Raw genomic sequence first — 13126 nt, 5'->3', positions numbered from 1 at the left:
GATGGCAAGGAGTGAATGAATTCCTTTTGCTTTGCTTGCGTGTGCGGCTTTTGCTTTACCTATTAAACTGTCTTTATCTCAACCCACGAGTTTTCTCACTTTTACTCTTCTGATTCTCTGCCCCATCCCACTGTGTGGGGAGTGAGAGAGCAGCTGTGTGGGGCTTAGTTGCCGGCTGGAGTGAAACCACGACAAAGTATTATGACAGTCCCATAAAAAATAGGAAAAAAATGTTCAGGAGTAAGAGTTTTCAAATACACATTTGTGTTAAGAAATAAATGTATTTTTAAATATCCTTTCTGAGTCTATGTGTATTTTTTTCCCATCACCTAGAAGAAAACAGTGAATAGATACTTAAATTCTATGTGTCATAATATTAAAGAACCTATTGAATCTACATGATTCATTAGCTCACTGTTTAGTTCTCAGAAATGGAGTCTCGATCATGACAATCCTGCATAAGATAAGTAATATGGATTTTTGATAAAAGCCTACACACTGGAATCTTCAGCAAATAATCTAAACAATACATGTATTGAGAAGAAATCACTTGGAATTTACTTGGAAATGTGGCCCATTTTATTTTAACTGAAAAGCATTCATTATACAGTGCAAACAGTTCTTTGGTAAATTTACTGATTAAAATAAAAACAACAAGGACTTCGTTTTAGGTAACATTAAAAAAGAAAATAAATATGTAAAATTTGCAACATATTACAGCAATATTCTCACAGTGGATACTGAGGAAATGGTCATCTAGCCATTGGCCACTGTTTCAGAAATGTTAAAATCAATGCTGATTCTGCAGACACTGCAATAAAACTGAATTAGTACAACCCATGACTGATTACATTTTAAACTGTGGATAAAGACCTGTTTTTCCTGAATGGTTTATAATCAGATGGATGGCGGAAAATAACTCAATATTACACTTGTTTAAGCATATCCAGACTCCTAAGCCCGTCTTATATACCATATGAATAAACAGTGAACAACGAAGAAAACCTCCCACTTTACTCTGGAGGCTGGAGAAAAGGAACAATCAGATATAAAGCACTATTTTATAATGTATAAATGGAAACTCTCTTCTCCTATAAGCGGAATCTTGAGAAAGTTTATTTAATACAAAATTGGAATAAAAGAATGCAAGTAGTAACCAGCTGGATGTATTACTGCCTTATTTAACTGTTTAGACAGTTAAATTATATTTGGTTTAGCTCCGCAATCCTTCCTCTTTGAGGAATTTCTGCTATAGGTCAATGGGAGTTCCATCTGAGTTGGAATTACAGGACGAGACATGTGGTTTGGACTCTCAACAAAAGTCAGCAAAATACCAGAGTATCAAAGAAATACAGGAATGACAGCCTCTAGGAACCATGTGATACTCAAACATGCTCGCCACACACAATTTCTAAAAGTATTAACATAGAAAATTACGTAAGTCAAAACATTGTATATAAAATCAATTAAAATATTCTTAAAAATATAAATTGTAGTTCCACGTGTACCTCTGCCACACACCTTTAACACACCACTCACATGTACATATTGCTCCTACCATAGTATGAAAGAAGTTTCTGTAGTAAGCTTTAAAGATACACCAAAGTTTGAATGTGTGTCACGGTATCAGTTTATCAAATTAGAAATTATTAATGTTAGTAATCAGAGAAATTATGTGCCAAAGTATTATAGTGGAACTCATATTGCTGTGCTAGGTTAGTTATTAGACAGGTATTTGTTCTACCATGCAATACTTAAGTATTCAGTCTGTTTGCATAATCTGAAGTGTTTAAAATGAGAATGTTTAATTTTGTGCAGATTTCTTTGACACCCAAATCTCTGTTCCCTAAATTTGAACAGAAAACTCAGAAGTCAGTGAACTATATAACTAAAGAAAAGCTCTGGTTCTAGCTAGTCCTGATTTAGGACTTAAGGACAGAGCCATAAATTCTAACATATTAAGTATTCAGGGAGAGAATCAATTCTGAATAAACACAAAAAAGCTGTAAAATGAGGTATGATAGTTGTCCTTCACTGAATATAATATATAATTCCCGGTCAAAAATATGCAGTTTGTATTCTAAAAAGAACACAACTTTGAAATGCTAGAGTAGACATATACTCTTTAACATTAAACATTTATTAAATGGGAAATAAAGTCCATTGGCAGACCATTTTTAACATGAATGATAAAAATATTGAGGTAAAAATATATATGCATTAGATGAAACTAGAAAAAAACCTAAAAAATCAAATACCTTGTCAGAAAAAGTAGTCAATCCACAATTAATCATGATGCTTGATTTTGATTGTTCTTTTTTTCAACAAACAGTGCCACAATATAATCAGGAACATATGTCTATTGACAATATGCACAATGAATCAGTAGGAATCTTTGTATACAAAATGGCATGTGACATCTTTTCACATTTTCGTAACAGGGCCATACAAATACATGAGCTGATCTGAGATCAAAAGAAGCACGCTTTAAAACTGGACTGGATGGTCATGTTACAATGATTTAAAATAAATGAAACAAAAAAAAAGTCGCCAAGCAATTACATATGTTTTGACAAAAAGGATTATGTTCATTTTAAGATCAAATGCTACTCTGTCATGTATGTTTTCGTAGAATGAGGAACACTGTCAATTACATCTGTAACATACATTCAGTTGCTTTTTGTATCTTCCAATTACATTTATTTATATTTCCTTACTAATTCTAGCTTTTTCGGTCTGAAAATTTTGATTAATTTTGCTCCTTGAATTAATGAAAGGATGTTGAAAGGTGTCGTGTAGTTTTCTTTACTTCCTTGCTGGTCCAGATGCAGAAGTGATAGTGTGATTCAAAAGAATTTCCATGCATAGGTGGGTTTGCAGAAACTGGCCCTCGACGGCATTGCTTTGGGCACAGTGACCTTGTGTTTTCCTTTTCCCTGCATTTACTAAATAATAACAAAGAACTAAATATCAAGTCAGACTGGTACTGAAAAGGAATAGTAAACTTTTAATGTTGCTAATTAAAGATAGGAAACAAAGTGTTCATTTTTAGAGTAAGTCTCAAGCCCAGTCATTTTGGGTACCTAAAACTACCTGACAGTGTTCTTTTAAAGTAGCACCAGTTTGAGTTTGTCTAACCTGAGAAGTTTAACACACAATTATCTTTGACTTGTTTGCTAATTTCCCTTTCGTTAATTTTTGCATTGTGATTACCTTCATGGGCAGAAAATAAAACGATACATTATGTTATACTGTTACAGCACCATTAGAATGTTGTAAATCTTGATTTATTGCTGTTGTTAAGACTGTAGTTACCTGTTTTTGCCATCAGCAGGCATTGATATGATTTGAGGAGTATGCACCCTAAATTATTAAAAAGCAGACTTATGGCTTCTTTTTATTAATGTTTTGTTTTAAGCAGACTGGACAGCAATCTCCTTTAACCTTCACAGGCGCTTTGCAGTCAGCCGGCGGGCATGATTCTACAAAACAGGTAATCTGACCAACCTGTGTCAGGGAAAAAAGTAACAAAACCAGAACATACTTAGCTACATTTTCCAAACAAGAAATACATTTTTCATATTACTGAAGAACATGTTCTCATTCATCCTCTCTAAGATCTTGGCTACTAAGATTAACTCCACGTAGTTTATTTCAGCATAAACTGATACTGAGAAGGCTCTTTGTATTATACCATCTTTAATGGAGCAGTATACCATTTTATCTAACATTCAGGCATGAAACTCTGGGATACCAAGTACTGACATATTTCTTCAACTACCTTTTTTAAAATTTCACCATGATAAAAGAAAACCAAGATCTAGCACTGTCGGATGAGCTTTTATTGCTTTTTATGCATTTTAGTAGATTTTTTCAAGAAGTCTCTTACTTCTCAGTTAATTTTGCCAGTACAACTATACATCAATGAAAATGGAAATATAAAAGTGCATAAAGGCTGGATTGAAAACCGGTGTCAAGGGCAGGGATAGCTGAACAATATAATTTTTCACACCACATAACTGAAGGTCCATAAAAAAACAATTAGCAACTATTACCCAGAAATTAGCAGGCACAAAACTGGAACTGCTGTTTTAGAAGCAGAATCTACTATAATTTCTATCTCAGAATGGATTTCCACATACTTACTTTGCATTCACACACAGTACAAGGGTCCCTTTTCCAGGTTTCATTGCTGGAATATGATTGACCCTTTTCATCAGTGCAATCAGTTTTACTGAGGCGTGATTCAAGTTTTTTTATCTGAAAACATTAAAAAAAGTTAACAACTGAAAGGTTTTTATTTGTGTAAGGTATTCTGTCTTTTCTCTTATGCTACATAATCCATGATAAATACTTGTCTGAGTTTTTCTTCTCACTACTTAGTTTTCATAATGCTGAAAGATTGGAAACAGGTAATATGTATGGAAACAGCCTTTCAAAAGAAAACTAACAGAAGGTACATCTTTCCTACCATTGGAATACACAACTAGAGCATACAAAGAAAAGCAAACTACATGTGGCATATATGGAAAGACAAATCTAAACTTTCAAAAATGTCTGAATGAAAAGGAGGTGAAATAAAAACAATAAACTTAATTAAAAATGTTTGCTTGGATTTTTGACACTCTCTATTTTTTCCTTAATGATGAAAAAAAGGGGCTATATGATTATTCTACCTTGCTGATTGTGTGCTTCTTGGGAACAGTAATTAGGAAGGCACAATTTTTAACAATCCCTTTGTCTTTTTTACATCCAAAAAAAGACAGAAGAACTGACTGAAATGTAATAGGTCTTAACACAGCATTTCCACTGTCAAAATGGGAGCATTGAAGATGAGTACGATAATGATTAAGTAATACCATCAAAGATGGAATCAAGTCACTATGCAAATAAATATATGATTCGTATCTATAAATTACATGGAAAAGCTGCTCTGGGGGAACTTAATTATTCTAGGCAAACATTTTGGCCTACTTTGGATTTGTCTGTCCTGTATGGTATACATTTTTAAAACTGAATTCCACTATGGCTGAGTTATTCTGAATAAAGAGTTTATTTATGCCACATTGTAAAAGTCTTCTTTAAGTGATCTAGATCTTAACTATGTTTACAGCTGTCATCTGGCATATTACTTCGTATGAAGTCTACATTTTAATCATAGTTTTACATAGATTCTATACATTTCAGATAGGAGAAAAAGATTTTACTAACTCTACAGACAAATTTTTAGAGAAAGACTAATCCCATGTTTAGTATACAATGGTTACACAAGGCTTCAGGTTCAAAAGTCAAGAGGGTCTAATTGTAGAATATTTCAGTATTATTTCAAAAGAACATAGAAATAAAGAATAATAACACACCATGTTCTGTGTTGTGTTTTGTTTGAGATACTATGTGGTGGTTTTTGGCGGCAGTGGATGTCTAAATATTAAAAACATAAGAGGAGTGATGTTAGGAAAACATTATAAATTAAATCTACAATTAGAAACTATCCATTATAGCACCTTACCTGGTTTCTGAGGCTTGAAATAGTTTTTTGCATTTCCAAAACAAATTCTTTGAAGTCATTCACTGCGGGCATGTTTGTATTTTCATTAGATGCTGATGTGGCATTACGAAAATATTTACTCTGTTTCACAGAACTGCAACAAATGAACACCAAGTCAGAGTATTCATCTAACTCATTTTTATTTGGCTAGATATTTTAGAACATTTAGCAAAAATGTAAAAGAAGAAGAACCAACAAATGTAGGAACTGTATGAACCACAACAGCACACAAGACCCACTGGTGCTGAAGACAGCCTCAGGTCAGGTGAGCTGTGGCTTACTGTTAATATGACCAGCAACAGGGAATTTCTTCTACTTAGAAAAATAACATATGTATTTCATGCAGGGGGACACACAAAGTTGTCATCAGTGACGCTGTAAAGCATCACCTTAAATACACTGGGAAATCTCTTGAGCCTCCAATATGAAAGCAGACAAAAGTGGGAGAGTTTTAAAAAATGTCACTTCCAAACATGAAATTCACATTTCGCGTTCAGATTCATTTTCTCCCTCTATATGCTCATTAGCAAAACGTGTATTTAAAGAAATATGACTTTAAGAAGGAAAAAGTTGGTTTTCATAAATAAATGAGAAGTACTTTTAGATATGAACATATTCCTGTGTCCCATTTTAACTAACATTTGAAATCAATACTGATTACTGCACACAAAATCTAGAGTCTTTTGTCTACAGCACTTTCCAGCTGATATCTGATAAGAGATGTATTACACTAAATTGTGTTAATCAATTCAATCTTTGGACAGGAAACAGTTATCAAAGGATCTGTCCATAACTAGTAATATATTATTTGGCACCACTTAAAAAATATGTATTCAAAAACAAGGATAACACTAATTATTGTCACTTATTACATTAAGATCCTTGAATCCAAACAAGCATTCCTATCTTGTTAGTGTGTCTTCTCCAGAGCTAAGGGATACCCAAAGAATGAACTGGCAAAGAAATCCTCTCTCATATAATAGGGCTCATGATTTATAATCTTTCTGCATAAATTAAAACAGCACTTATTGGCAGGTGTTCAAGCTAGTTTCCCATAGTTTTTCATCTAAATTAAAGAAAAAAGAACTCTAAACAACATAACATGCCAAAATTCAAGTAAACCAGCTGCTAAGCTGCTATTGTATAACAAGTTTAATCTTCCTCACCTGCTCAAGTTATTGAAAATGAGAAGGAAAAAAAGGAGAAAAAAATCTTCTCATTACAAATGCAATTTAAATACAACGAGCATGAGAACTGATGACAATGTTAAAGGACTGAGGTTGCTTTAGCTTTATTTACGTTATAAATAAAGTATTGTAAATTTACTATTTTGTAGTCCTAATTAGTAATTGGACTGTTGTAGATTTTTGAGCTTCATTTCTGAAACGCAAACAGCAAGTTAATGAAAACAAGCTGCTTCTCAGATATAAGCATTTGTTTTTTCTTGCTTCAATTTTTATTTAATTTAACCCTTCTACAGTTTTAGAATTATGGGACTAGCATCTTTAAAAAGTGAATTGCTGTTTCGTAAGTTTAAAAACTTCTAACAGTTCACTTGCAAAGACAGACGAAACATCCTTCTTCAATGATTACTCCAAAGGAATCTTTCTTTTTCTATGGTCTGTAAGTAAGCTTATACTTAGCTGCTGACTCCTCTTGTCTAAAATCCTAAACACCTAAAGGCTCTGTTACTTCAGGACAGCTTCCTAACAATTAAGTGAAATATAATGGTGGTGTTTCTTCAGTGCTATAACTTCCACATGAGTATTTGAAACTGCTGAAATAAATTTACCTGTCTACATATCTGTGTAGCTGTTTTCCTTGCCAGAGTGGGTAGACTCTGTCTCAGTCAAGTAGATAACTTTATTTGCTAAAAGAACACATGCTATATGGAAAGAGCTAGAATTCAAGAGAGTCTCAAATTTGCTCATCATGAAGGATCTTCATGAGAAATGTTTAGTCTGAGCAGAATTCATTTTGTTTCACTAATTCATAGAGAAGTTTTGATTCCCTGGAAATTGCAGGGACCCTGTGCAGTTGATCATTTGTGACTGACACTGTGATTTACTTCCTTTCTAGAATATTTTTAGGATTAGGGAGTTATAAACAACCTTGTCTGTGGCGCTCCTGTTCTCCATTCCTGCTCTGAGTATTTTTGTACTAGAAGCAATCCCTACCATTATCACGAATTTTTATGCTAGTGTTACCAACACTTGGTTTCCTCCTATTTCTACAGGACGACCTAGCAGCTCCAAGGAGGAAAGGAAATAATTTAGTTTGGTTACTGCAGGCACAGTAGGAATGTGGGATTCCAAATCCCCCAAATTACGCTTCATTACTGAGTTTTTTCACAAAAAGCACAGGAGGAACAAAAGCACTATACTGCGTCACTCACAAAGGGTCTTACACAAATTTGAGCTTGAAAAAAAAGTGGTTTATTGTTAGCAGATATGCAGAAGTGTCAGAATGAAATACATCAATCATAAACTTGAGAAAGCAAACACTGTAAAAAAGTGGTATGCACTTACAAAGAAATCATTCAGTTTCATTCCAATTTGAAAACAAATGTTTTTTCATACTTCTTTTAAAAAAAAGAAAAATCTCACCTTACTGTTTTGGACATTTTCATTTTCTTCAAGGGCTTGTCCTCCTGAAAGCTGTAATCAAGAGAACGTCTTCCCCGGAAGTGATATGAAAATGCATTAAACTGTCCTCTAGTTCTACAGTCTGAAATTAGACAAGAAATTACACATTATAAACTACAGCATAATTCAGCAGTTATAATATTAATATGGTTTTACAGTATCTTCTGAATTGGCAAAGGCAATTCATATATTCAGTCTGATTCCTCTGGAATCAGTTTGATGGCAGCTGAATATGTCTCAGCGATACAACATTTAAGCCAGCTGGATGCAGAGAATTTGATTATTCACAGACCAGCTTTTTGGTATGAAACAAAGGAATAAAGATTATTTTCACAAATATATCAGTGCTATTTTAAATATTCTTTTCACTTCTGAAATTTCCACTCTCTTGGCTTTTAATTATTTTCTGCTTTTGGAATGGGGTAGTTACATACAGAGGAAAACAATGATAGAAAAAACAGCCTGTTGCTTCCTCATCTATTCTAGGCATTATTATTTGTTATTTTTGGCATTTGAAAGAGAATGTTTAATTAAATCCTGAAGAACATTTGCAGACACACTTTACTGGTTGACCAGCCCTATTGCCAAATTTGAGGGATCTGAAGGTATCACCAGTCACTTAGACCCTAAGACCCTACCGTAGAGTGAAAATCTCAAGCCTGAGAATAATCATGACAGAAATCTTCTCCTAAGATCCTAAGAGGATGTCTTCACAGGATGAAGTATGTCTTTCCTTCAGTTCACTTTTTTTAGCCTTCCAAACACAGTGAGTATTTGGAAGGAGTCCCACTTAAAAAAGAAAAGGAAAACAAAACAAAACTGGAACAGCATTTTGGAGAGGAGACAATGAGAAAATATAAGTTTTCTCATTTGTGTTCACAGAAGCTTTAAAACAAAAAGTTATAATGGGCCAAGCTGCAGTGGGAACCAACAGCAGGTTCAACTGTTAGAAGCAAAGAGTCTGCTAAGAAAACAGAAGGGAAAGCTGAAATACAGAATCCCATGGACATATCAGCTAAGTCTGGCATTAGCAGAACGAGCCATGAAAGCAACTGAATAGGGGAAGAAGTAATTTTCCCTGATGTTTCTCTTAACTTGCACCAGAACAAATTTATTCAGAAAGTCAATAACATTTTATAAAGTATTTTTCTGGAATTTAGCAGAAGCTAGATCGAATACCTAAAGTATTAACATAAATTATTTCACAAGTTTCAAGTCAAGAAAAGAGCCTCAAAAAAATTATTGAACTGAGCAACTTGAGAAATAAATGTAAAGTTGCTCTGTGATTATACAAAAATAAGTATCTTGGACTATTTTTAATTGTATTGTACTTTTACTTAAACTAGACTATTACAATTTCCCTGTTAGGAAAAATTTAGTTTGTCCATGGCTTAATATCAATTAAGATAGAAAAAAAAAGACTGACAAAAAAGAAGTACCGATTGATTTTCAGTTCAAAAACAATACCTACAGAACATTCTTGAACACAATTTATCCACACAATTCTCCTTCCCTTTTCTTCCCTTGCAGTTTGTCCCATTCATGAGTAAATTTGTTACCTTCCTCCTATAATAACAGCACCACCAAAGAACTAGATGATATTTACTGCCAACATATTGCTCATTCTTCTTGTGTGTTCTGCTGTTTCTCACACAATCTTCTTGCTGCCCACTCAGAAACTAAGCTCTTTCAGATGGGAACAGACTGCTGTGTCTGTAAGATGCTTCGCATGAAGGCATTTTTGATCACCCTTTGACGCTTCTATATTTAGTATGGTGAGAAAAGGGATCACACTCTGGAGGGCCACTGGAGAAAGGACTAGTTTTGGTCAGAGGATTTTTCTTAAAGCAATCTGTTGCTTAAAGTTTTCCTGAGTGTCATAGAAATTTTATTTTCTCTTGGAAGCAATTTCTGGAAGGTTTCTGCTGTCCTCCTTTGTTTAATAACTGCTAAGGTCATCTTACATAATATAGATTTTTTTTTTTTTGGTACAATAACACAATGGCCCATTGTTTTTTTATTCCTAGGCTGGTTTTTAGAAACAAAGGTCTGAAATCCTGGGAAGGTTTTATCACCTTAGACTGGTAAATATGAAAACCGTATGCTCAGTGGCAGCTTCAAGTACACAGACCTGACATTTCTGTAGTTTTTAAAGACTTAAATATCCCAGCTTGCCAAACGAACAACTCTTGTTCTTGGTTTCAGTTTCAGGTACAAGGAAGAGGATTATCACTGCTGAGAGGTGTAGGACAGACTGCTCTACTCTAGCTTTCAGAAAGCCTAAACCAAGAAGTTTATATCTACTTTTAAATGAAGAATACCTTAGTAGTTGTGGTAAATGAGAAAAATGAGCCTAAACTTCTGCTTTTTTCAGCCTACTTAAAATTTCCCCCAAATTAGGTATACCCAGTCCAACTCATTTTCTGCACAAAAGCTGAATGTTTAAGAGCAACCTAATAACTCTTTTTTCCCTCTATGGACAACATTTTCTTCCAGAAGCTAGGTATTGTCACACTGCAAGTGTCAAGATAATCCATTTGTATATTGAAGCCACGTTCAGATTTTCAGAAAATCCCCTATTTCCCACAAAGTTTTAAAAATGCACCTATAATGTAAATTGGATAGGAAAAAACCTGACATTTAGAAGTATTGAGCACTCTTAATTCCCAGTCAATCACCTCTCAAAATCTGGGTCAAGGAGAATTAATCTAACAGTAGATTAAACTAAAACAACTTGAGAGACTAAGGGAATGTGAAGAAAAGCACATATAATGTAACTATTGCTTCTATTTGATCATACTTCAGTTTTCTGAGGTTTAATGTAGTGAATTTAGTTGCTGTTACTGTAAGCATTTGTACGTGTCTAGAACTCCTAGTTGCGCCAGTGGGAGCAGTAAAAGCGAGGAGAAACACTGAAAATGTCTGAAGTGTCAAAAGATTTTTTTTGAGTAGATGTTTTGACAAAGCAGCTACTTAAAAATTACACAACATATGAAAAAGACTTTTCACTCCAAATGAAGTCCTAACTCAAAATAGCTGATTTTGTTATTGCTAAATAGGTCACATCCCTTCACATTACGCTGCACCTCTTCATTTCTTCTGTTGAATAAGACTTCCTAACAAATGATAAATTAAATAGCAGAAAAAATGTAATATGTTGGTCTAAAATCCAACAGTAATCTGCTCAGATTGGAACAGATGCATTTTGCATAAGCATTATATAAACATTTGGACAAAAGTAACAGCATAGAAGGTAGAAGATAAAGTGACAACCCAGACTGTCATCTCTCAGCTGACATACTCGGGAATTCTAATAATAAAGACGTTCTCTGTACTTGACCTCGAAGCTCACAGACTGATGCTACCAAAACTAGAAGGCCCAGACATCACTGGGAAAGCAAATATCCAGATAATTTACAGAACGTGACTATATAAATTGTTAATATATGGCTAACGATAGCCTAAAGACATCTAAAAACATATGTCTGCGTGATCTGAATAGGGTTTGGATGGCCTGCAGGAAGATAAAGGAGAACCATTAGATTCTTGACACTAAACCAAAGCAAATCCGATCTCCCCAGCAGAAAAATTAAACAGGACTAGTTAGAAAGTTTTGCAGATGAAAACCATGCATCTTTTGGAATATAAGTATCAAAGATCAATGAGGAAAAAAAATTCAGACTGAAAAGCCACGGAAATTTGGAAATTTGAAAAGTAAGGACACTAAGAACTGACCTGCCCATTAGACTGTGAAGGTATCAGTGTCTTAGAAAGGCAGTAACAGTCCATAGAGAAGAAGAAAAGGCTCTTACTGCCTAGTTTTGCACAAATCACCGAGACATCTCCATTAGGACACTTTCCTACCCGTTTCCTTTACAGTCAAAGGACATTGACACAGGAAGAGATTGCAGCCTGAATTGTCCTCTAGAGGCATCTCTTTCTCTACTGCCTGCAGCGGGACTTTGACAGGCTGGGATCTTAGACCTGGGGACTCATTCAGGAGTTTGGGTTTAAAGACAATGAATGACAGCCTACTGCTTCCCTGTCGCTTTTCCTTAGGGATGGCAGCTACTGGCATGAGACCCCTGCTAGCAAAGACAAAGCAATGTCATAGATTAAGTCTCCTTATTTTAAGTTTATGAATTAGAACTGTATTTTACTGATCATGGACACCTGAAAAAGATAAAATATTCTTGGTTTGGATGAAATATAAATAAAAATACTGATTCTCTCAAGAATATCTGTAATCATACAGAAATGCTGGACTATATTAAATGTACTTCTATTCAAAGAAAAAAGGATGTAATCCTTAAAATTACAGACCATGGAACTTTATTTTAGTAGCCTGGCACAGTCTGAATTGTTATTAAGCTAATAGACACTGTCTTTAGATGTAAATTTAAATGTAAAAGATACACTTGAATGTAGAAAGCAAAAATAAATATGACATGACAGAAGCAAACCACAAGATCTGTGTAAAGATCTTGTTCATGTTCAGGCATAAATTGCATCATTTTGGTATTTTGAAGAGTTCTTGGTATACAATTTCCATTGTCACAAAAGATTTTGCAGTCTCACACTGAGACTGCTGTTAACATTTTAAAATGTTAGTCTTCCACAGCATTTAGTGCTTAGTCCAGTGTTGCTTAGTATTTTCATTGAAGATGAAAGGGCATAATGAGAAGCGCATAATAAGATATAATACTAGAAGTAAACGCCAGACAATTTTTAACTTGGAATAAAGCACAATCGTTAAAACAAATAGTTGATGGCTTTCTAGAAGCAATGCTTAAATCAAAGAGGTCAGTACAGAAGCAACAGATGACATAATTGTTGGTCTGGTCTTAAAACGCAGGAATTCATAAATATAGGTCTACCTGCTGGAAGACCATGTATAAATGCACTCGGATTAAGAATGTGTCAACTTTTCTAA

At 34.3% G+C, this 13126-nt stretch overlaps 1 protein-coding gene across 1 annotated transcript in view; it reads right to left on the bottom strand.

Annotated features, from left to right (window-relative positions):
- Positions 1-559: 559 nt before the first annotated feature.
- Positions 560-13126, bottom strand: part of PXDN (peroxidasin) — a 70383-nt gene continuing 57816 nt past the window's right edge. The window contains exons 20-23 of the mRNA XM_009275628.1: positions 8155-8275; positions 5510-5642; positions 4147-4260; positions 560-3507 (exon numbers count right to left, since the gene is read on the bottom strand). Coding sequence (XP_009273903.1) covers positions 3385-3507; positions 4147-4260; positions 5510-5642; positions 8155-8275 — 491 coding nt within the window. The 3' untranslated portion in view covers positions 560-3384. The remainder of the gene's footprint in view (positions 3508-4146; positions 4261-5509; positions 5643-8154; positions 8276-13126) is intronic.

The sequence above is a fragment of the Aptenodytes forsteri genome, unplaced genomic scaffold, assembly GCF_000699145.1.
Source record: "Aptenodytes forsteri isolate BGI_AS27 unplaced genomic scaffold, ASM69914v1 Scaffold94, whole genome shotgun sequence".
Taxonomy (NCBI): Eukaryota; Metazoa; Chordata; class Aves; order Sphenisciformes; family Spheniscidae; genus Aptenodytes; species Aptenodytes forsteri.
This window is presented reverse-complemented; position numbering and strand designations above follow the sequence as displayed.